General features: G+C 34.2%; 1 protein-coding gene and 1 long non-coding RNA gene across 2 annotated transcripts; one reads left to right on the plus strand and one right to left on the minus strand.

The window, feature by feature from the left end:
• Positions 1-7,443: 7,443 nt before the first annotated feature.
• Positions 7,444-9,516, minus strand: LOC131016729 (exocyst complex component EXO70H1-like). The gene has a single exon (XM_057945435.1). The coding sequence runs from the start codon at positions 9,474-9,476 to the stop codon at positions 7,590-7,592; it is 1,887 nt and encodes a 628-aa protein (XP_057801418.1). The 5' UTR covers positions 9,477-9,516; the 3' UTR covers positions 7,444-7,589.
• Positions 9,517-14,985: 5,469 nt separating this feature from the next.
• On the plus strand, positions 14,986-16,191 carry LOC131016730 (uncharacterized). The gene is made up of 3 exons (XR_009099199.1): positions 14,986-15,369; positions 15,589-15,666; positions 15,766-16,191. It is a non-coding gene; the product is annotated as an uncharacterized LOC131016730 (long non-coding RNA).
• The last annotated feature ends 8,975 nt before the right edge of the window (positions 16,192-25,166 follow it).

The raw sequence follows: 25,166 nt of genomic DNA on the forward strand, positions 1-25,166 counted from the left end.
TTTGGAAAGACGAATTTAGAGGGGGAAAAATTGTCGTTTAGATAGAGAATTGTCATTTAAATTGTGATCATTGATGTAATTTGCAGTATCAATTTGATTTTTAAAACGTAGAAAACAAGTACCTAACTTGACCCAAACCTTAAAAAATTTTGTCGTTCGAGCCTTGATATGAGAAATTAAAGACAAGTTTTTTTGTTTTGTTCGGGTATTGGACATTAACCTCCTACCGTTAGGTCAACACAGTTCGTGAATGAATGAAGGGTAAACTAGGGCCCTCATATTTGAAGGGTTCCAAATTTACTCTCATGAATGAATGAAGGGGCAAACTAGGGCCCTCCCTCAGATTTGAAGGGTTCCAAATTTAAAAATTAGTTTCATTTTTAGAACATAATATTTATTAATTTTATTTTTTTTAGAAAAAATGTTATTTGACACATTTTGAAGATTTATTTTTTGGATTGCAAGTGTTACAAATGTGTTACCATAAGAATAATCGACTGAGAATAAAGTCGATTGGTGAAGTTTTTGAGTTTGTTAAAACTTCGTATTGTTTTTATTACATGTATGATATTGTTAATTATACTAGTTATTATAGTTTCAAAAAAATAATTTTATTTATTGAAATTTTGTATTCAAAATCTAAATTATTGCACTTTATAGACTAAAGTTATTGATGATTTTGTTTCTCAAAAATATTAGAAAATTTAAATTATTCAATAATTACTTAATTATTTATTTTTGTTTATTGCACTTTATAGACTAATGTTATGGAAAACACTTACGGCCCGTTTGGTAGGTTAGTTTGCCAGATTGTTTATTTATCTAGCGTCTTTCGTGTATTGGGGCCCGAGGTTGAGGCCAGGCCCGCCGTAAATCACTGCTCAATGACAATTTTGTGCCTCCCTAAATTGGTGAGTTTACGCTAAACTTGGTTTTGAAAAAAACTTGGGTTTCAAATTTACCCTTGGTGCTACAGTCTATTTCATCGACGGATATTTTTTCTGCCACGCTATTTCTGCTAAGCGGCAGATGGCGGCGTCCCTTATCTGCCTCCACTTCCACGACTGCTTCGTTCAGGGTTGCGACGCCTTCATCCTACAAGACGAAACCGATACTATTCAGAGCGAGAAGTCGGCTTTCCTTAACGCTAACTCCGTTAGACAATTCAACGTCATCAAGACCGCCAAGCACGACATTGAGCGCGCCTGTCCTGGCATCATCTCATGTGCCGATGTGGTCCGTCATGCAATGTGAGACTGGGAAGAAGGGATTCTACGACTACTAACTGCAGTGCCGCCAACACCGATCTCCCAAGTCCGTTTGTCGGCCTCGACGTTTTTATTGATGCTTTGGACAAGAAAGGATCTTACTGCAAGAGACATGGTTGCTCTATCCGGTAATTAAACATGAATTTTTTTGATAGGAGTATTATATATTCTCTTTGTTTCTTCTCACTTGGCCTAGTTCTTTTCAACACGCTTGTTAAGGAGAGTAAAATTATGGCGTAAAGTATGTGGGCCACATATCTATTGTAGTGAAAATTTGTTACTAAAAAAGGAAACAGACCAAGTCAGATGGGATGGCCCAAAAAAGAAAGTAGGCAAAGTGAAGTGAGACGGATGAAGTAATTAAGAAGACTTAGGTGAATGATTGGACTATTTATATATACTAGTAGAAAGAACGTACGTTGTACGTGTAATTAATGCTATTTTATTTGATAATTTATTACTTTAAAAAATCTATTAATTCATTACTTCTATTGGATGGATATATTTATTTATAAGCCTTATCAATAACTATAGTCTATAGAAATATATCACATAGATTTAGTGTAATATCTAATGAATTAATATATTCTTATAAATATATAATATGTAAAATAATTTTAAAATAAAATATATAATAAGAGTAAAATAGGCAATCCACAAGTTGTGCCTTAATCTGCCTTAGGCTTTTTCTATTAATATACAGATGTGCAGGAGCACACACATTAGGTGAATCGCAATGCTTCTTGTTTCGTGGAAGGATATACAACAACGGCACCGACATTGAGGCTGGCTTTGCGAGCACCAGAAGGCGTGGCTGCCCCATAGCGGCGGCGCCGGTGCTGAATTTGGTGACGCCCAATTCCTTCAACAATCGTCCAAGTGTATCTGGTATTTTGGCTAATAATTTTTCAATTTTTGTTCCCAAATTTGAAAGGACATGTTTGTCTTTTGTAAATTTAGTAAATGATAAAAATGTAATTTCATAAGTTAATCTAGTCCGGTGCAATGGCGGGATCGAACCCGGCCTATCGCACCCGTCGGCGTTGCTGCACCCGGGTGCAATGGGGGTGGGGCGATGGAACGCACCAGCAGCGTGTGGGAGCGAAGGAGGGGGCGTGTTTACACGCGCCCCTTTTCAAACCAAAAAAAAAGGAAAATTGGAAAAAAAAATTGCAATTTAAATAAATCGGCAGCCGTTTTTTTGTTACCGTTTTTTTCTATCCGTTGCCTTTTTTTTTTAATTCTTAACACCTATATATATATCAACAAAGGATTAAAACATTCATCATTCTCCTCATTTTCTTCTTCATCTTCTACTTACATTATTTCAACAAATAGCAATGGAAGGCGATTGGAGCAACTATTGGCGTGAACACCCTCAAAATCCATCCCCCGGCGAATCAAATGCTTCCAGGCAAGGATTCTCGCCGTTCACGCAAGAATCGAATGCCTTTCAAGCAGCGGCCACCAATTTGAACCCCCGCTTTACCGCCGTTGCCGACCCCGAGCCCGACGTGGAGGAGATTGCTTCTATGCCGGCGGCCACCAAACGTAGCAACTATTATCCGCCAGAAACGGTGCTAATTTGCCGTTTGTATCTCGAGCACACCCACGACTCTGTGGTGGGTGTCGACCAAAAATGGGGAAAGTTTTGGGGCTCCCTCTGCACCCAATACAACGCTGAAAAGCCCCGAGGATCTATTTCACGCGACGTCACGCAAATCAAATCTCACTTTCAACGGGTGGCGAAGGATTCGAAGAGGTTTGAGGCCATGCACAAAAAATGTCACGATCAATGGAAATCAGGCATGAGTGATGCTCAAATCGTGGAGCAAGCAGAGGCAATGTGGCTAGCCGAGTGCCGTGTTCCGTTCCGGTATCCGCATGCATGGAAGATCTTGCGCGAGTCCAAGAAATTTGCAAGTCTCGGCGAGGATGTCCACTCCGATGTCCATTCGGACAAACGATCCAAGGGCTCCGACGGTCTTCCCACAACGACTTCTAGCGACGCGAGTATCTCCACCCGGCCCCAAGGGCAAAAGGCGGCCAAGATAGGCAAACGGAAAGGCAAGAAAAAGGCCGAAGAGACGTCGGAGGATAACCAAAAAGCTCACGGGTACATGGCGAATATGGTGACTGCAATGGAAACGTTCTCCCAAGTTCAACGTGACCTCGCCGATAGCATGTTGATGAGCCGGGACACCTCTCAAATGAATCCGGACGAATTGGCGTTTCACATGTGCAAGGTGGCAGAGATCAAGCAACGAAACAACATCCGCTAGATTTTTAGGATTTTTTATTTTATGTTTGTTTTAATTTAAGTAATTTAGGATTTTAATTTCTTGTATTGCAACTTTAATTCAATCAATGTAGGATTTGAATTTGAATTCAATGAAATTTTAATTTATCAATTATTGTAAATTTAAAATGAAAACTAGAATAAAACTATATCAAAAATAAAATAAAATTCATTGCACCCAAGTGGGTGCAATATCATTGCTGGAGTGGGTGCAATAAAAGTGGGACCACTTCTATTGCACCCACTATGGGTGCAATGGTTGTTGATGCTCTAACCATTGCTACCACAAATCAATTTATCGAACACACGATTATATTACCCCACCAAATTTTACCCGCAATGTGTCCTCTTATTTTAAACTAATAAATTTTATTTTACCTTGACTATCAATGTGTCCTCTTATTTTAAACTAATAAATTTTATTTTACCTTGACTATCAAACGGGCCTCTTATTTTTTTTTTTTTTTTTTTTTTTGTTTATGCTAATGGCCCCGGAAATATCAAGGATGAATCGACATCCAATAATTGTTGATGATGACGCATTTCATCGAAGCAATTTGAAGTAGTTGCTTTAGATTCGACGTCCAAAGTTGTTCTAAAAAAGATTCGACTTTTTTCCAACGTTTAATTAAGAAGTGGAATGTAGTAAGTGCTATAAATGAGTATTTCCCAAATCCCAATAATATTGATGGGGTGAAGTATAGACATTTGAATTCCTCATGTCTGTGAGTTGAGAACCGCGTTTTTGACTTGTCACTCTTTTCAAATTCCTCCATCTTACTCCCTTCCTATATTTTCTTTTTTGAAACTTGATTTATTTCCTTTTTAATTAATAAATATAAACCCACATATTTTATAAGTATTATTTTACGCTATAATTTTATTCTTTTTAATAACCATACTAAAAAGAACTAGGTAAAATAAGGTGGAACATAATTCTTTTCGTAAACTTTTCTCCTATTTAATTTAATTTATAACTTAATATTACGAATAAAATGGGAAAAATAATAATTCTAATTCCTCAATAAGAAAGAAAACTTATCAACTTTCTCTTGTTCTAGAATTTATTTTTGGAGCGCAGTTATTTCTATCCATTTGAAATATCAAAATATGTTTTATCGACTGCTACCATGCTAAATTTATTCAACTTATATACTTGGAAAGCATATCTTCAAATGTGACAACTAACAAGTTCGAATCCCACTGGGTACTAAAATGCATGTTGCATGGAGAAAGGAAGGTTTTTTTTTTTTTTTTTTTTTTTTGATCGGGCAAAGTCATGTTAGATGTTAGTAGTTAGTTCCTCATCCACTCCAAGAACCACCTTATCTCTCCATTCACCAAAATCCACCTTATATCTCCCCATTCTCCAATTCGCTCCCAAGAGGGATCGAACCCGGGTCACTTCACTTAAGTGAGGACCCGGTGGCCAGTGGGCTAAGCCCCCTGGTTTGGAGAAAGGAAGGGTTAATTATAGTTTATAGTTTAAACTTTTAATAAATTTCGGTTTATAGTCTCAACTTTAATTTATTTTTTTGTATAGTTTGAATTTTAAGAAATTATTTAATTATAGCAATAATTGCACCAAATTTATGTTAGTAGCCTATAATTATCGTAATTACAGCTAAAATGATGATCAATTGTCACAAAACTAGAGTCTAATGTATTCTACACAAAGTTAGTGCAACGATGCTGACTTTGAGATGCGATTTCGGCTTCATCGGTGGTCCGATGACGACGGGGTACCTGTCGTTGAAAATCTCATTTAATGCAGGATACATTATGATTTGCTTTTGTGGCAATCGACCATCATTCGGGAATTTATTTTGATCAGAATCATTCACACATAAAATCGATAAATGAGTTCAAAATCATATAAAATTAACTACGAATAAGAAAAAAAAAATTAATGCGAAAATTACAGATTTCAAATTCACTCTCATTTATATTCATTCAACCACAAAAATGAGAGTCTCGTGTGAGGCAGTGAAAGAATAAAAGAGTTATTCTCACGTAAAATAAGATTGAAATATAACTTTAGACTCAGATCATAACCGGTCTCATTAGGAGAGTCTCACATAAATTTTTGTAAATATCTATCTATAAGGGCAAGTCAAAAGGTATGAATAATTCAAAATCTACATAAGAAACAAATAAATGGAATAAAATTATAAAATAAAAATAGAAAAATAGAATATAAGTGGATGTTGGCAACCGTTGTTTGAGGTAGACCGGCAACCAATTGAAGCATGTGAAGAAGGAAAAGAACCTTCACGTGTATTATTCCAACATTCGTTAACCATTTTTCAATATTCTGACCATTATACCAAATCTCTGCCGCAATAGTATTTTTTTCAAACTTACCAATTTTATAATACAAAACATATTTTACCCATTCTCCGTTTTATTTTCACTTGGTATCTCCCCATTTTTGTTTCCTCTCTCTCTATCACTAGAAAGGAACTTTTCTGTTTTTCATTCTTCTTTTGTTTCTTGTTTTCACACTCGAGTGAGTGAGTCGCGACAAAATATAGCTTTCGAGAAGCAGCTATTTTGTGACCTTCTCTTGTTGAAAATGATAAACAGTTTCGATTATTATTTGCATTTAAATTTAAGTTCATTAGTTTGAAAGTGGCATTCACATGTTTCTTGTATAAATTTGATATGGCTTTTATCTTTACGCGCCTATATTTGTTCTATCAAATGAATCGATGATAGGTTGAACCAAACTGATCAAACATAGCTCTCATTTGTCGAGAAACCCTTCCATTCAAATTATATACATATATATATATATATAATGATAATAATAATAATAATAATAATAATAATAATAATAATAATAATAATAATAATAATAATAATAATAATAATAATAATAATGTATATTAGGTTTGGAAACATTTCTCAATTCTCACGTAAAATAACATTCTCATTATAACCTAACCATATATATTAGGTATTTAGGTTCCAGTAAAATTGTTATTTTTCGTGAGATCGTAAGACTAATGAATAAAACAGTATATACTGTTGAATAAGGCAGTATATAGTATTGAATAACGATATTCAAAAAATTAGTAAAATTTTCGCTTGGATTTGTACACAGGTAAAAGTTTTTCCTCTCCAGATAAATATCAACCATAGGATACACTTAAATCAACGCCTAAGATCTCACCGTATATAAGTGATCTCATTTGAATGCTACATATATAATAATAATAATAATAATAATAATAATAATAATAATAATAATAATAATAATAATAATAATAATAATAATAATAATAATAATAATAATAATAATAAAAATAATAATAATTTGAGAATTACTCCATCCGTCCACAAAAAATAATCTTAGTAAGGGACGACACGAGTTTTAATAAAAATAGTTATTCTATTGTGAGTGGAGGATAAGACCCACCATGTGATAAATAGTTTTCAAGAATAAAAAAAAAGACTAATTTTTATGAATATCCCAAAATGGACTATTTTTTTTGTGGACGAAAGGAATATTCAAATTATTGCATCTACTGTCAAAATTAATATATCCACTGCTAAATTTACTGCACTCGTCAAAAAAAAATCGCTTCTTTAGGATTCGAACTCAGGTACTACATTCATCCACTAAAATGATACATCTCTCATAGATCTTAATGATCGAAGAACTGAAAATGATACTTCGTTCTTATTTTATTTAGTGATATTTACATGAACCTCTCCATATATTCTTATATATATATATATATATACACACACAACTCATATACTTTGAGAACTATGTTTGATTTGAAAAAGATGGATTCGTCATATTATTCACTTGAAATGCCGCTATGAGTATCATCTAATCAATTCTAAAAATAGTAATGAAACAATCACTTCAAAAATATTTGAGCTTCATTTATCAACACAAATATCAATGTCTATATACTCGTATACATATTTTAATGGCCGAGAGGTATGTATTCATCTCTACGGCTAATACTTGACAAAATAATTATCTATAAAATCCAATTTCTCTTCTCTCAACGAGATCTCGGGCGCCGAGAATCAGCAGGCGACGACTCAAATGACGACGAACTCCCTGACCCAACGTGCCCAAAGAATAAATCCGACAGATGATGCCCGACATCCTCAGGGGCATATCTGACCACCGCCGCCGAATTTCTCTCCCCCGCCATTTTCTCGCGGTTCGCGTTGTAAAACTCACGATACAACCTCACTATCTTTCTCGCGATCGAGACTTTTATGTGATCGCGGAGTTTCTGATCGAGTACGACGCAGTGCGCCTGTTTCCTGTGCGCCTGATCGAACGCCGAATTGAACTTCTTGAAGATCTCGGCGATCTTCTCCGGAGCTACGGCGGCCGTCGGGAGCGAGTCGATGACGTGGCCCCATCCCAGCCGTTCATAATTTGCCGCGAACTGCTTCACCTTTCCTTCGTGCTTGCTTAGCCATTCGTCGCCGAGGAGATATTTGAGATTGGAGGTCTGCACCTTTACGACGACGTATTGGAGGTTGTTGGCGAGGAATAGGTACGCTAGCGAGACGTCTTTGTAGTACTTCGCTTTGGTGTCGAGCTTGCAGAGAAGCACTAGGATCAGCCACGCCATTTTCAAAGATATCGCCGGCGCCGGCGACTCCTCGGTGTCGGAGAAGCCGAAGTAGGTTTCCGGCAGATTTTTCTTCGCCGAAGGCGGCGAATCGGCTACGATGTCGGCTAGGACGTTGCTGTAATCGGCGAGGTTCGAGAGGTAATCCATCGCCTCCATCGTCAGGAAGTGAGTTCCGGCGCCGGCGACCGGAGATTTCGAGGAGTCCTTCTGGATCGCCGACTCGAACTCGTCCAGTGCGGCGCGGACGAACTCCCCGAGTTTGACGAGCGACGTCAGCGCCTGCGATTTGATGGCTGCGGTCGATTCGAACGAGAAGATCGAATCGATTTCCGGCCAGTGGTTGGCGATTGCGGTGTACATGTCGAGCACTCGGAAGACTTTCTCCGGCGATTTTTTGCTGTGCTTCGCCACGTTTTCCGGAAATGAGAATAGGAGCATGGCGCCTTCCTTGGCGATCTCGGTGAAGCACGATTCTCTGATGGAATCCGAGGCGGCGAAGACCTCATCGCAGAGAACTCTCTCGCCGTTGAAGAGTGTCTGCACGGCGGTGCGCACCGCGCTCAGCCACTTCTTAATCCTTAGATCGAGAACCTCCCAATCCATTTTATGAATCTGCGACGAACTCAATTTCTCGACGCCGAGCTTGTAGATGCCTTCGTCGACGATGGATTTCCGAATAATTTTGTAAATTTTCAAGCACTCCTTGCCGTAGCCGGACGAGATCATGCATTCGGCGATCAATCTCAAATCTGCCATGACCGCCATGGAAGCATCTTCGACCTCAGAAATGGAGTCATCGGCCGCTGCGGCGTCGTCATCATCGTCGTCGTCGTTGTAGGAAGAGGTGGAGGCGAGGGAGGTGCGCGAGGACCTAGTGGAGACGGACTCGGGGTCGAGGTGAGCCCGGTTCATGGAGAGAATCTGGTAGAACTCCTTCTGCAGGCGCTTCATAGCGATCTGCATCAAATGCTGAGCGCGGACCAATTTGTCGGAGCTGGAATTCTCCATGACGAGGAAATGCATGGCCTTCTGCAAATTGTTGACGGTTTTGATGAAATCCTTGGCCTCGCGGCGATTCTCGTAGAAGAGAGAGGTGACGCGGGCGAGGGTAGTGGTTTCGGGGTTCCATTTCATGATGATCGGGTCGGCCAGCTCCAGCGTCCGGTCCATCACCGAGTCGGAGAAACTCGGCCGCGACGGCGAGAAGCCGAACCGCGACGGAGACGCCGTAGAGAATGTGGGGGAAGACGAATGTTTGGGGGAAAAGCACAAGCTTCTCATTCCTTTTCGAGGCATCTTGAAAAATATTGTATTTGCGTTGAACTAAAAATTGGAAGTGAAGAGTTGCAGCTTCACACAAGACATATATATAAGCAGAGAGGGTTGAAAAATGTGTGGACTTTTCAAGTAACAAACAATAGAGACACGTTTGTGTTGACGTGGGAGGAGACACGTGGCGCACCGATTTTACGTATATGGAAATTTGGGTAAATGCAGACGCCCGTCCGGTTTCTTGCACCGCAACCTTTTTACAGTTAATTTCCTAGAAATTAGGGTTTTAATTCATTAGAAAATCACTACAATTTTAACTTAATTGTGACTGGAGCTATCATTATCAAGTCTGTAAGCTGCTCAAAATTATGTTTAATTAGTTATTAGTTTCATAAAAAAACCGAGTCGGCCCGAAGATTGTGTTGAATTTAAAATTTTTGCTTTTGTTTGCACTATTTTTTGTAAATTAAGTATTGGTCCGTGAGAGTCCGTGCATGTGAATATAAACAAGTTTGTGACACTGAATTGGACTTTCAAAGTTTCAATACATGAAAGAAAAATAAAAATATCTTTTATCGTTTATTTGGATATTAAATGGATTAGGGGTGATTAAAGTACCCAAAATTCGTATATTCGATTCGAATCAAATCAAAAGTTATAAATTGGTTCAGATTTTTCGAATTTTCAAATCGAATCATATCGATATATATAATATTAAAAAAAATTGAATTTTATTTATAATATGTATATATATATATATATATAATATTATGTATATAATTTATAATTGGTAGTTTTCTTGGTTGATTGTAATGAATGATTTGTCATTTAGAATTTTAATTCGAATATAATTGTCTAATTGGTTCGTTAGGTTGGTATATATTTTGAACGCATTTCAGATTTTTTTGATTCGGATTGAATTTGATCCAAAAATTTCTAAATCTTTTGGATTAAATTTTTTAGAAATATGGTTCGAATCGAATTTCATTTTCTTCAAAATTTAAAATTTTGAATCAGATTGGATTATGCAAAAATACAATCCAAAATCCTAATCCTAATCCTCATCCTAAAGTGGAGTGTCATAACATAAAATTTGTGATCGGATTTCTTGTAGCCAAGCTATAGGCGTGTTGTTATTATACCCCGAAAGTGGAGAGTTATAAACTATACGAATTCGTTAAAATTTACTAGATGCTTTCAGTCAGTCTTCTCAATGCTATAAATTTTATTGGATTTCATCTCATTATCTATTAGATATAACTAAACACATACTTGAGTTTCCAACCCATTTGAGGTGGTGATATTAGTGTAACTGAGAATTAATACAAATACCAACATCTTTAAATCGCACAAATTGTCCAGCTAGCTAGCTATCGCGCGCATAAAATCGAATGGTCTTTGTCGTTCCTTCTCTTCGATAAGAACAGGGATTTGAAATGATACAAATTCCTCACTAATTTGAGCTGACGTCACTCATCCAAATTTAACTAAAGTGTTTAATTAGTTACTTGTGAATGTATTCTACAGCGTGTGTTGAAAAAATACATTAATTTGTGTGTGTAAATCAATGAACGTGTGTTGAAAAATAAAAGAAATTGTGCTTGCAAATAATCGTTTGAAATGTAAAATTTCCTTCCGACTGAAGCCATATATATATATGAATTCTTCTCTTGAAAAGTATTATTAATTACGTCAATTACTACTTTTCAGAAAAATATACTTGGCCGATAAGATATATGAACCGTTAATTAAGTTTGTGGTTTAAAAAATTTATTTCCGGTCTAGTCAAATACCTAAGGTCCTCCTCAATTGGAGTTGGAAGAAATAATAAATTAACAAATTGTGATAATATGCATGACATATAATTTAGATGATACGTAAGCATATCTATTTAGATAAAACTTTTCCTCAACAACTGCGATCGGCTGATTCAGCTGTGACGATCACTTTTAATTCATCTCCAATCTCACCCGCCAAATATGACCCATTTTTGTTATTTTGCGATTAAAAAAAGTGCATGTTATACGTTCGTTGATTTATTTCGAGTTAACATATCAATGATATGTAATCTACGCTTTTATAGAGTGGATTTGCTTTTTAACTTTTTTAAATATATGGATAATATAATGAGATATAAATTTATCATTTAAAGTTATAATCATATTTTTTAGTATAGCTATATTTGTTTTGAGTTATACTTTTTTTTGTAAGGTGGTATAAAGTTATAACATTCTCCCTTATATATCTTGTCCAAGGAAAAATATGTTGCCTGAATGATTTATTACGTCAAAATAAATGAAGTATAAAATGATAAATATAGTTTATCATTTCCTTATACATTAGATGACAATTTTTTTGCGTAGACATCTGCATTCGAGTGGAGAAGAGAGAGAGACAGAGAGAGAGAGAGAGAGAGAGAGAGAGAGAGAGAGGCGGTGGCACTACTACAAAAGTTTACATACATAACAGTGCATAGATAACGGTTTTTTTCAAAAACCGTTATGTATGAGCGCACTTTTAGGAATAGATAACGGTTTTGCGAAAATCCGTTATCTATGTAGTGTTGTCTAAATGCATAGATAACGGTTTGAACAAATGCGTTATGTTTTTGCGTTATCTATTAGTTACATACATAACGGTACTACAAAACCGTTATGCCGACCGTTATCTATGAACATCTTTTTATAACGGTTATTTTAACCGTTATATATGAGCGCCTCAAAACTGTTATGTATTATTTTTTATATTTATTTTAAAATTTAATAATATTATAAAAAATTAAAACCCTAGCCTCCCCCACCAAATTTCCCCAAATCAGACCTGCCTCTTTCTCTCTTCACCATCGTCGTGCCAGCCACCGCCGTCGCGACTCGCCGCCACGACCAGCGCCGCCTGGCACTCGTTGTGCCCCTTATCTCGCCGTCCTCTGTCTGTTTACCTGTAGCAGTAGCTGCGGAGATATCTCTCCATCTCAAACCCGCGTCGCCTGCCACCAGCCATGTCGACTCGCCGCCACGTCTCGCGTCTCTGCCACACTGGCCGTCTGTTCACCGCCCCGTTAACCCTAGGCGCCGCGATTTAATTTGAATCCAAGGTCAGTACATATGACACACACATCTTCGCTTACGCATCTTTTCCCCCTGACTCCGCCATTGTTTCCTCTGAATCGGTTCCCGACCTCAGGGTTAGGGTTCCGCCGAGCAGGATTTTGAAGAAGACGTCGGACGGCGCGGTCGTTTACGGCAGGTATCTGCCGGAGAACAGCGGGTGGAATTGCTTTAGCAAGGTTTTTGAACATCTCATAATCATTATCTTTGATTGATTATTGCTGGTCTCTGAGCTAAAATAAGTCACGGAATTAACGGTCTCTAATCTAATATTTTTTAATGCAAAAGCTTGATTTATTTGAAAATAGGGGATTATAATGATAAGGTAATTTCGAAATCTGCATTTGATTCATATAGAGATTCTTGGGAATTCTTATTTACAAAGGTAATGTGCAGGAAAAGCCTAGTTCAATTGTTTGTAAGTATTGTTTTTCCTGCTAATGTTAACTACATTTCTTCTCTTATCCTACATATGGTAGTCATTATGTTGCTGAATCTAGAAGTATATACAGTATTAGTTTTGTTAAATAGCGGTCATACCAATATCATACCATTATGTCTCTTAATTCCATGAATTTCTTGCTGTTTTCAACTGGTGTTATTGGTTGATCATTTGATGTGGAAGTTTGGCATGCTGGATCTTTTTCATGTTCTTATCTTATATCATTTTTTGTTGTTAATCTTGTAATGTAACCACTACTTACCTATGTGCGCTTTTTACTTGTGATTTCCTGTAAAAATAGTGACCCTACCGTCTAAAGCAGTCATTACTAACAGCAATAGAGACTCCATTTCATCGACTCATGTATTTCTTTTGGGAGCTCCAGTCTAGGAGTTGATACATCAGACCTGTGAGGTTTGATCTTTTCATGATTTGACTTCGTCTATATGATCTTTTGATTAGGTATGTGTGTATTATCATGTTCTCTATGTTTAGAATTGCCTATCCGGAAGGGTGGGATTTATTTTATTTTTAATTTTCTATGTTGATTGCATAGTATCTTTCCTTGTTTTCTGTATTATAAGAAGCTATTATACCACAAAATCATTACCACATATAGAAAAAGAAGAAAATCTAATAAATCAAGTGAGCTTTTCTACACTTGAGAGTTTTAGCCTGGTGATGTTTCTCTGATTGATATTTATATCAACTGTATAAATTGATTCCATCCTTATAGCTTGTTCAGTTATGACATGTCATCAGGGCTGCTGAAACAAAGGCCACTAGAGAATAGAGATAGAATTTTAATTTCTTACAAATCTAGCGCTAGTGAAGAAAATATCTTGCCTTTCTTTCTGTATAATTATGTTTGTGGTGAAAAGTGCATTGGTGAATGGTGATATTTAGAGATTTAACAGACTATTCTCTTTCAGGATGCTAATTTTTTATGTTACATCTCTTTTTCAAATATATATATATATATATATATATATATATATATATATATATATAAGCCTATTCTGTAATCAATTATTCAATTGCTGTTATGGATTTTGTGCTCTCAATTTTAGTTTACATCTGCTCTGCTGCAGGACTGGTATCCAAAAGAAATTATTATTTTACCCAAGAAAACAGCATGTAAGAGCTTGTCCAGTTCCTTCCAACTTAGATCTTGTCCAGAAATATCAGTATGTTTAAGGTTTCCATTATATTTGTTTAGGTCTCAGTAGAACAAGATGGCTGCCAAGCTCCAATTGCTCCGTTTTCTGGTCGATTGGGACTATATATTGAAGGATCAGTTTCACCCCCTCTTACAGATGTTAACATACGAGTTGTTGCCGAGGGTGACAGCCAGGTTTCTCCCCTCAAGCGAGGGGATACATCACTTGAAACTACCACTGGAACAGATGGTTTATTTGGTGCAGGACCTCTCTATGATGATATAAGTTACAGTGTGGAGGCATCAAAGGTTTGAGTCTTTTGTACATTCAGTTCAGATTGTGCTTATTATCAATAATTAAAATGGAATAGGGAGAGAATTATGGCTCTCGATCTAGTAAAATTTGGCAAGTCAGAATCTATTATACTGGAATGAACACTTTTCTTTTTTTGTATAGATTTGCAAAATTAAAACCAAGCTCATGGTTTGATACGCTGAAGAAATGTTTGGCTGAATCTCAACGTGTTCTTAAAGCATTGGGGATGGATTATTTAGAGAAGGCTGCTGATTATGATGCTTTAAAATGCTTCAGAAAAGCTTAGGGCCTTAAATCTGCTATGCATTCATGTTCTTGGAACGAAGTAAGGACCTTTTCCATTTTAAGTTATACATGCCACTCCTTTTTATTCCTCACCTAGCTAGATTCTCTTCTGCTTCTTATGTACAGAAAGCTAAGAAATTGGATAGAAGACCAAAACAAACAATTTGAGCAGCTGAAAAAAAGGCAGATAGAAAGAGGAGAAGGGCAAAGAAAAAAATACAGTTTAAAGGTGAAATATTGATTTGAGTGTTATTATACTGTTTGTTCTCCATCTGTACAAAAAACAATAAGGCAGAGTTTTCTTTCGTGTGATTAATGCTATTTCAAGCTGTGGATAAAGGAGTATTGTTTTTGTTATTCTTCTGTACTTTTATATCTTGATGGTCAGATTCTTGCTGTGTAAACTAGCCATAAGGAGGAGCATCCTTTCCACATCAATTGCATGCTGGTGTCTGGATTTTCGTTGTTATATATTAGTGTAGCACTCTCTGCACTATATGTCGTCTCTAATTTTATTTTCCTCTGAAATGTTGAATCAATTACAGCTGAGTCTGTCAAACGGATGGCAGTAAAGACACAGCTAAGCACATTGAAGAAACCCGAAGATGGTAATTTTGTCATATGCATTTCATTTTGGCTCTTGAGGTTTTGATTGCTAATTCACTAGACCCTTAGTTTTTTTCAGTTTTATGAAGCCCCTGAACTTTTACATTTTGTTTTAGCAACATAAACTTTAAAATTCAGGGCAAGAAACTGATTTTGCCTTGGTTTTGCTGTTGCAATTTTGGATCTTGTAAAGGAAATCTAATTGCTGCTGCTGCTTGAAGTTGCAGGGAACGGGGAGTCATGAATGACACTTTGAAAGAAATGTTTTCTTGCCTTTGCCGTCTAATGTGATTCATGATGTAGTGTGAAACAAAAGTCAACATATTGTTTGTTATCTTTTTCTTGTCCAGTTTTATTTTATTTCACATATTTTATTTGGATTATTTTTCTATTGACAGGTTGAGCTTGTGTGTCGGGTTCTCTCCTAAGTTAGTTGCTGCAAATTCATCATAGCAGGTCAACTAGTTCATGAGGACTTGGTGCTAGAACACATAATATGATAGATTTTTGTTTTAGCTATAAGATAGTTGGTACTTTCAATTTTGAATCGAAATATGCAATGATCATATGTACTTGATACTTGGTTCATTTGGATGGTAATGTATGAATATTTTGGATGATATATAATATTGTTATTGGTGATTTTATCATTTTGTTGTTTTAAAGTTATTTATTTATTTCTTGAGATAAATAACATAAAAATCGAGAAAAAATATTAAATATGCTAGTTGTAGTTGAAATACATAACAGTATAAAAAGTACAAAAAAATCGTTATGTATTTCTATCAAAGATAACGGTAAAAACCGTTATAAAAAGTAAAAAAAAACTGTTAACTATGATAGAAAAAAAACAAAAAAAATACAAAACATAACGGAAAAATCCTCATACATAACGGTAATAAATCGTTATGTATAAGCATTATAGATAACGGTTTCATACCGTTATGTATAGAAAAAAAAATGTTAACTATGATAGGAAAAAAAACAAAAAAATACAAAACATAACGGAAAAATCCTCATACATAACGGTATAAACCGTTATGTATAATCATTATAGATAACGGTTTCATACCGTTATGTATAGAAAAAAAACTGTTAACTATGATAGGAAAAAAAACAAAAAAAATACAAAACATAACGGAAAAATCCTCATACATAACGGTATAAACCGTTATGTATAATAATTATAGATAACGGTTTCATACCGTTATGTATGAGCGTCTCGTACCGTTATCTATTCTCACATACATAACGGTTTTTAAATCGTTGTCTATGATACGTATCATAGATAACACCACTATACACAACGGTTTTTTTGCTCATAGATAACGGATAAAATCCGTTATCTATGAGCGTTTTTCTAGTAGTGTGGGGGATCATGGGGGAAGGGGAAGCGTCCGACGGAGGTGGAGAAAGGGGGAGAGCCGACGGAGCTCCCAAAAAACATCTGGGTGGTTGTGGCGGCGGTGGAGGAAGTGAGAGAGAGGGGGAGAGCCGATGGGGAGAGGGGGAAGGGGGATGGGGGAGAGAGAGAGAGAGAGAGAGAGAGAGAGAGAGAGATGTGGGAGGGGGAGGGTGACGTGGGAGGGTGTGTGTGGGTGTGATTTGGCATTTCTGATGCCACGTTTGCATTCTGGCTGCCAATTTAGATTTAATTTGGCCGAAAAATTACTGCAGACGGTCATTGCTATCAATTGAAAGTTCGTTGAAATTTTTGCCACAATTAAAAAGATAGTTAAAAAAATTAGATTTTGGTATAAAATGGGGTATTTTCATGCAATTTGGCCATTTATTTATTTATAATTAGAGTTTATTGATTTACAATTAAAATTTAGAATCTACCATTCAGATAATTTTAAAATTCATTAATAACAGCTAAAATATATTAATCACAACCAAGCTCTTATATATGCAATTGGGATCAATGTGGATGTTTGTTTGTTTGTTTTTAATTATTGGCATTTTCTTTTATTGTAATTTGCGTGAAATTAAGATACTCTGATTTATTACATCTATTGCTAAATATTTCATCTATCCGGTCCTCAATTTCATACACATTTTTAACATATTAGTTAATAAAATTATTTTATACAATTCGATAAAGCAGTGATTCTTATTCCACTTTAATCACTTTAACACTATCTTAAATATGAGACCTTTAGGGGGGTTTACTTTGAAGGATTAGTTTTGATAATAATACTAATCTTTTATTTACTTTGGGGTAAATATCATATTAAACCTTGAACTATACCCACTTTATCAAAAATACCCTGGAACTTTCAAAATGCTCTTTAAACTCTCAAAGTATTATGATTTTATCAAATATATCCCACATCTTTTTTTCGGCCACCGGAAATATGACGTGGCTCGTCGGATGCCACAGTGTAATTTAAAATCTTTTTTTTAAATGATGTCATTTAATAATCTTTTTTTAAAAATTCATGTCATTCTATAGATCAAAATTTATCGTGGAAATTAAAACCCAAACCTTTCTGCCCGATCTCTATTTTTCAAATGAAAACCCATCTGGAAATTTAACAAAGGAGGGATAATATTTTTTTCTGTGATAGAATCCTGATTCCTGAACTCAATTTTGCTTCCAACTAAACAGCACTGGTCCACAGTAGTCATCACCTCTCAATGAGAAATTGACGTCAAATCCATCAACCATTTTCTCAATTATGCTAAAGCAGTTTCAAGTTTTTGGAGTGGAGGAAAATATCTGCTTCTCGAGCTCACAATTCGAAGCCTTGCAATATTCCCATGGCCCAGAATGCTTCTTCACCGCTTCCGCCATTGAAATGCGAAGCCAAGCCCCAAAACCCCGTGTTTGGTCCTCACGGTTTAGACCCCAATCTGCTGGCTACTGCAGAGAATCGCGCGCGTATGATGCTCTGGTTTGGAGCTCTCTTCGCGGGCTTCTTGTTCGAGACAGGGCTTCACAGGTTTGTTCCGATCTCTAATATTACCCAAATGAAAATCCTCCTGGAAATTTAATCTCTATTTTCCTTCATTGCACAATCCGCCTCCTCTTCTTCCACCTCCTATCTCGGACGCCACCGACCACAATTATCCCAGAAACGCCGAGAACATGTCGAATTTGCAAGTAATTCCGAATGGTTTCCGACGAATTTGACGAGCGAATCGGCAGGAGGGTTTTCATTTGGGTTTTAATTTTCAGGATGGATTTTGATCTAGACATGAATTAAAAAAAAAGATTATTAAATGATGTCATTTAAAAAAAATAGATTATAAATTACACTGTGGCATCCGGCAAGCCACGTCACATTTTTGGTGGCCGGAAAAGAGATGCGGGATATATTTGATAAAACTATGATACTTTGAGAGTTTAGAGAGCATTTCGAAAGTTTCAGGATATTTTTGATAAAATTGGTATAGTTCAAGGTTTAATATGATATTTACCCTTTACTTTGATGGATTGAAATTTTGAAATATTACATTATCCTTGATTATTTCTATCATTTAATCTAATTTTGTTTGATTATTTCCGTGAGGCTTTTGCTTATGCTAGGGAGTTTTGTGTGGTATATTTCCGTCACGTTCGTATAAAGACTAATTGTGTAGCTCATTCTTTAGCGAATCTCGCTATTTCTTTTGTCGATGTAAAATTTGGGAGTCGGCTTTTTGGGGCCGACTCCTGGACTTAATTCATCAGGATCATAGTTAACAACATATTTCATCGTCTTTCCCTTTAAAAAAGATGGAAATATGAAATTAGAAAATTTTTACTCTTAAGAACAAAAATATTTAATCATATAAAATAAACATTCTCTTATTTTATTTAAAATACATTTAATTATTTTATTAAAATTTATGTTTTTATGCATGAATTTGGGGGGCGGAACAGAGGGCAGTAACAACGTGGAAGTTCAACTTAAAGAGAGAAAAATCGTTACTGCTGCGGCAGCCAAATTATATGATATGTCTGCCCTGACGTAATCTGATTTGAACTATTCTCTTTCTTTCCACACTATAAAAATAGGAGTATATGAAAATGATGGCCCAAATCATAGTGATACGAACTCAATTATGGTTGCTAAATTGGCGCTTCCTACTGACTTTTTACTTTACAAATTATTATCTTCCTCCTCAAACAAGTACCGTGTTATATTTTTTTTTATCTTTTTAAATATCATGATATTGTGAAATTTTAAAATAAAAGTAAACAAAATTTCTAATTTTACTCGTGTCTTAATATTAAATTAAATGCATTCTCTCCACTTTATTTATAAAGAGAGAGAGAGTATTGGAATATAAAGTTAAAATTTAGGTACGTAAAATTATACTCATTCTTGATATGTACTCACTACTCCCACCATCACACTCTAATAGACACATAGATTAAGAAACATACTTTTTAGTAAGAAAGTGGTATGACCAACTAAATACTCCCTCCGTCCCACGAATCTTGACACGTTTGGTTTCGGCACGGGAATTAAGGAGTTGTAGATTAGTGTTTTAAGTGTGTAGTTAATAAAATATAAAAGTCATAAAATAGGAAAGAAAAGGTAATAAAAGTGATAAAGTATTAGAGAGAAGATAATAATTATTACCTTATTTGAAAATGTGTCAAGATTCGTGGGACGGCCTAAACAGAAAAACGTGTCAAGATTCGTGGGTCGGAGAGAGTATATTTTTTTATTTAAAATGAAAAACAAGCCTATATATTCTAGTGGGACGTCCCAAAAAAAAAAAAATCGAACCTATTAGATATGGAGGGAGTATATAACACACTTATTTAGTCCATTCTTAAATTTCTTTTTCATTTACGTAGTTTATTTTTAATTATTGTATAAATTAGTTGTTAATCTAGTAAAGTTCAACCACGTAGAAGTGGCGGGAATCAACCAGATGGGTTATTGTTTTTGGTTGATGCAAAAACTTGTGTATTCAACAATACTTCACCAACTCAACCTAATGAAATTTGAATATTGTTTTCTTTTTCTTTTCATCATATCGAATAAGGGTAAACGCACGTACAAATTTCTCATGCCTTCAATAATGCCAAAAATATTAAATAAATACATAAATAAAATCTTCAAAGTCCCCTTTCTTAAAGTCCAAACCCGAGCACGTACGGATTCTATGAAGTTAACAAAGTTCAACTATTTTTTTTTTCTTTCATTTAATTGGTCGCATAGAATAACCATTGTGCCAATATCATTATATATACCCTCTTTATTTAGGGCTTGTTTGATAGAGGAAATAAAGTTTAGACAAAAAAATGTGCACATATTTTTGGGGGGAGAGGGAATTGCTGGAGTTTTGAGGGCAGGGTGTGTTTGGTGAGAGGGAAGATAAATATATTAATTATTTTTTTTAATGCATAAAATTAAATTTATTTTTCTTAAAAGTTTCTTTTTAAAAAAATAAAATAAAATTTTAATTTATCTTTTTTAAAAAAAGGGTTGTTGAAAGAAGGGCTTGTCGATGGCCGGCCTGCGCCTCTAGTCGAACCCTGCTATACATGCTTTAAAAGATCCCTGACTGAACGAAATTGATAAAATTATAATATTTGAGTTATAGATTGTACAAAAATATGACAAAATTAATATTCTTTCGCAACTTATTTAGAAAATCTTATACTACTAAATATAGAGTTGAGAAAACTATCTATTTGTATCTTGATATTCCTATATTTAACAAAAATGTCTCAGACATTAAATGTTTGTATCTAATTAACGATATCAACATTAGCGAACAAACTACACGGGGCTTTTGCAGGATGCATTAACAAGAAAATTTGCGTTTGTTTAGCTGACTATGTCAATTTAAAAATTATTAATGGATAATCACAAAAACATAAACAAGATATATATATATATATATATAGGGGATATATATATATATATATATATATAATACTCCCTCCGTCCCACGAAGCATGACCCAGTTTCCTTTTTAGTTTGTTCCACGAAGCTTGACCTGTTTCTAAAAATGATAAAAAAATTTATTATTTATTCACTTTTTCACCTACCACATTTAACACACAAAATTTCAATTTCTTAATTTCCGTGCCGAAAAGAAATGGGTCATGTTTAATGGGACCGAGGGAGTATTTGGGAATAATTTAATTATTTGGTATTGTCTTTTTTATATATTCCCTATATACGACTAGAAAGATACGTGATAATTCACTTAAATTATTTTAGTCAAAATTGTTGTACGGTCTAAAGAAAATATTGTACGGAAAAAATTTCTTCATTTGAGAAGCCAAAAGTACTTTTATCATCCTAATCGGTAAGAATGCCAATCGAATCGATTCGTTGGAGATCGAGTTAGCATTGTTGAGTTATCGAACTATTTGATTACAAATCATTTGATAATGAAATTTTTCGAGCTAGCTCGCTGGACGACTCAAACTTATAAACTTAGGACTTGTTTGATACGAGTGATTATGGTGTATAATATATCTATGATATCCTAATATCTTGTCTGGTAAAAAGTAATATGAAACATGCGGCCCTTTATAAATTAAAAGTACGAAAATATTATATTGATTTGAGGGATTTTGTATACCATCTACACGAAGGTGATTTATGTAATACAAATTCTTAATTATAACTATTATTAACTTTATATAATATTAATACATCGTATCAAATATTATATTTTAAAGATATTTTAATACATTTTACCAAATATAATATTAATATGACATATAATAAAAATATCTCAGTCAAACATATCACACCTTATTCCATATTGTGTACCAAACGGGCCCATAAATTTATGTATTACACTTTCTCTGTCAACGATATTGTTTCCACTTTGTGAATGACACGAGTTTTAAAAAAGTGGTGAACAGTAATTGATAATAGTGATATTGTTGTGGGTAGAGTTTGAGTCCCACTACTATTGTTGTGAGTAGAAATTTGTGGACTCTACTATTATAAATAAAAATGGAAACGATTGTGGATGGACCAAAAAAAAAGTGAAAATAATATTGTGAGTGAAGGGAGTAATTAATTTTACTGAGGTGTTAAAATCAAGCTTTTATATGCATAGTCATAGTAATTAGAATACGTACGTTTCTAAGAAGACATTCAAAAAGTGTAAATTTTTATTGATAAATGATTAAATTTAGGGTTCAAATTCCACCCCTTCTCCCTTTTTCAATTAAAAAAAAAGACTTAGAATGTGAACATTCATAATGATGAAGTTGAGTATATTGGTACTTGGTTAAAGTGAAGAATGTATGTTTTGAGGTGAGCTATCATGGAGTAATTACGAACAAAGCTAGATTGCCCTTAATTTTTTTTTTTTAAAATTAAAAAATATTTAAAATGACATTTTTTGGAAAGTAAAATGACATTTATTTTGAATAGAAGGAATAATAAATTATTAAAAAGATAATTAAAAATGAGAGAAATTCCCAAGGAATTTACACCCGTCTAACTTTTCTTCTATTTATATTAGCATTAAATCCATGAAACTTCATTTAAGTTTCATATAATCCCATTCAAATTAAATAACGGAAACCTAAAGCAATGAAGACCAAATTCATTTCTCATTCACAAAAACTTGGGTACAATGAAGTGTATGGTATAATCAGATTGATTAGCATCCAAAACTCTGACCCGCATCTTAATTCAAACTCATATTCTGATAAAAAATCGTGTAAATGTGATTATTTGATTATACAAATAACACTGCCTATAATTGATACTATTCAAATATATAAATGACACTGTAACATTTTCAATCTTATAGTGTCATTTAAAATTTTATAGCGTGAACTATAGTGTCATTTATATTTTTGAATAATGTCAATTATATACAATGTCATTTATAATGTTATAATGTCATTTATACGTAATGTCATTTGTATAATATAATATTGTCAATTACATATAATGTCATTTGTATTATCGAATAGTGTCATTTATACGAATTAAATTAATATACGAGTTTGGATTAGAATGTAAATTAAATTGAGTGTGAATCAACTCGATTATAAAATACACCCGATTATGCTCGAATTCACCTCTTTCAATTTTGATTTGGAATAGGACACAAAATCTCCTCGTCCACTTATTATCACTAATATAATAAAATAGTTTCGATATCAATGAACTCAAGTGCAATTTCGAAATCCTTACCCACCTCACGCGTGGCATGTCGCATCATGACTTTGGTTGCCTTTGTTTTTTTTGAAATATTATTTAATATTTATGCATTATTAATATTGTACATTGTACAAATGTATTATTTACACATTATGAATATTGCACATTGTATAAATGGTATAAATATTTTAAAATCTCAATCTCAACTAATTAAATTGGTACAATAACGAGGCCTAGCTTAAGTGATAAAATTGAGATATTTAAAGACTCTTTTTTATAAAAGATATTAGTTTTAATCTCGTCTGCATGCATGTAACTTTTCCACCTTTATGTGATGTAGAGGTGCCGTCTGTGTGCATGTTATTTATTTGATTATGTAATAGATATTTTTTGTAATTTGAAAAAAGGAAAAATTAAATTGCTCCATTGTGCCTCGAAACAAAAATATAAACTATGGACAGAAGGATTTAATCTCGTACACGAAATGAAAAGAGATCACTTTAATACTTGAAATGTATCTCATTGGGTAAAGGGATACTTCAAATGATGCATCAATCATCATAGATCTTTAAAGCTAATTTACAAATTGAATACGATTTTTTCTAAAACATTTTAATTAAGACTGCACCTTTTAATTTGTTTTAGTTACCAACAATTGAAAAATGGCATGGCAGATTTTTTAGTTAGTCACGTGTTCATATGCATCTACGTGAAGCATCCCTCCTACATAATTAAAATGAAACATGTCAAATTATTATTCGGTCGAAATTATTTGAGGACTACAAATTTACTATAAACCAATAAAGATGTGATCTTTATCAAAATGTTTAAGGAATTATCTAAATTGTAAATTGCCCTAAAGATGTGTGCATTGATGTAGTGGTAGGTAACGTGGATAAATTTTGAATTATTATTATTATTATTATTATTATTATTATTATTATTATTATTATTATTATTATTATTATTATTATTATTATTATTATTATTATTATTATTATTATAACTACTAGAGACATCTAATATATAATCAAATCAGCAACTTACGGACAGACGGAATACTATCCGTCCAAAGGTGAAAATACTATTCGTATGCAGGCGAGATTGAACTCAAGACCTTTCATAAAAAAGAGTCTTTGGATGCCTCATCTTTGCCACTTGAGGTATGCCTCATCGTCAATAAATTTTGAGTTAATAGGTATGAATTTCAAGTTTATCATCGCACAAACTTTTAAATGTACTTATTTATTTATAAATCAAAATGAAAAACCTTGATTATAGAGATAAATTTGCGTTCGTTTCTAACAAAATTCTATGATTTTCTATCATCCTCACACATTCGAATTAGTATCAATCGAGTGCAACGTCTCAACGACTCTCCTAACTATTTCTTTGCATCTTTATCAATTGTTTTCTTGTATAATTAATTCAGCAATTTTTTCTTGTATAAGTATTAGTACCACACGATTAAGTCTATAGTTTTAAGTTGTGTGGTACAATTTGTTGAAATTAAAAATCAATGATTGCGGTGAATACCACACACCTAATTAAGTTAATTAATGTTGTAGAATATTCATTTAATAATATCATGGATCTGTGTGATTTTTGATCGAAAGAAATCTTAAATAAATGGGAGTTCAACACGAAACACACACCTGGCATACATACATTCTAAATCTATAACCTCATATTTTGAGAGATATTATTTC

The sequence above is a fragment of the Salvia miltiorrhiza genome, chromosome 3 (genome assembly GCF_028751815.1).
Source record: "Salvia miltiorrhiza cultivar Shanhuang (shh) chromosome 3, IMPLAD_Smil_shh, whole genome shotgun sequence".
In the NCBI taxonomy this organism is placed as follows: domain Eukaryota; kingdom Viridiplantae; phylum Streptophyta; class Magnoliopsida; order Lamiales; family Lamiaceae; genus Salvia; species Salvia miltiorrhiza.

Excerpts from the sequence above, each read along its gene's own strand:
- LOC131016729 (XM_057945435.1), bottom strand. The coding sequence starts at position 9,476 with ATGCCTCGAAAAGGAATGAGAAGCTTGTGCTTTTCCCCCAAACATTCG.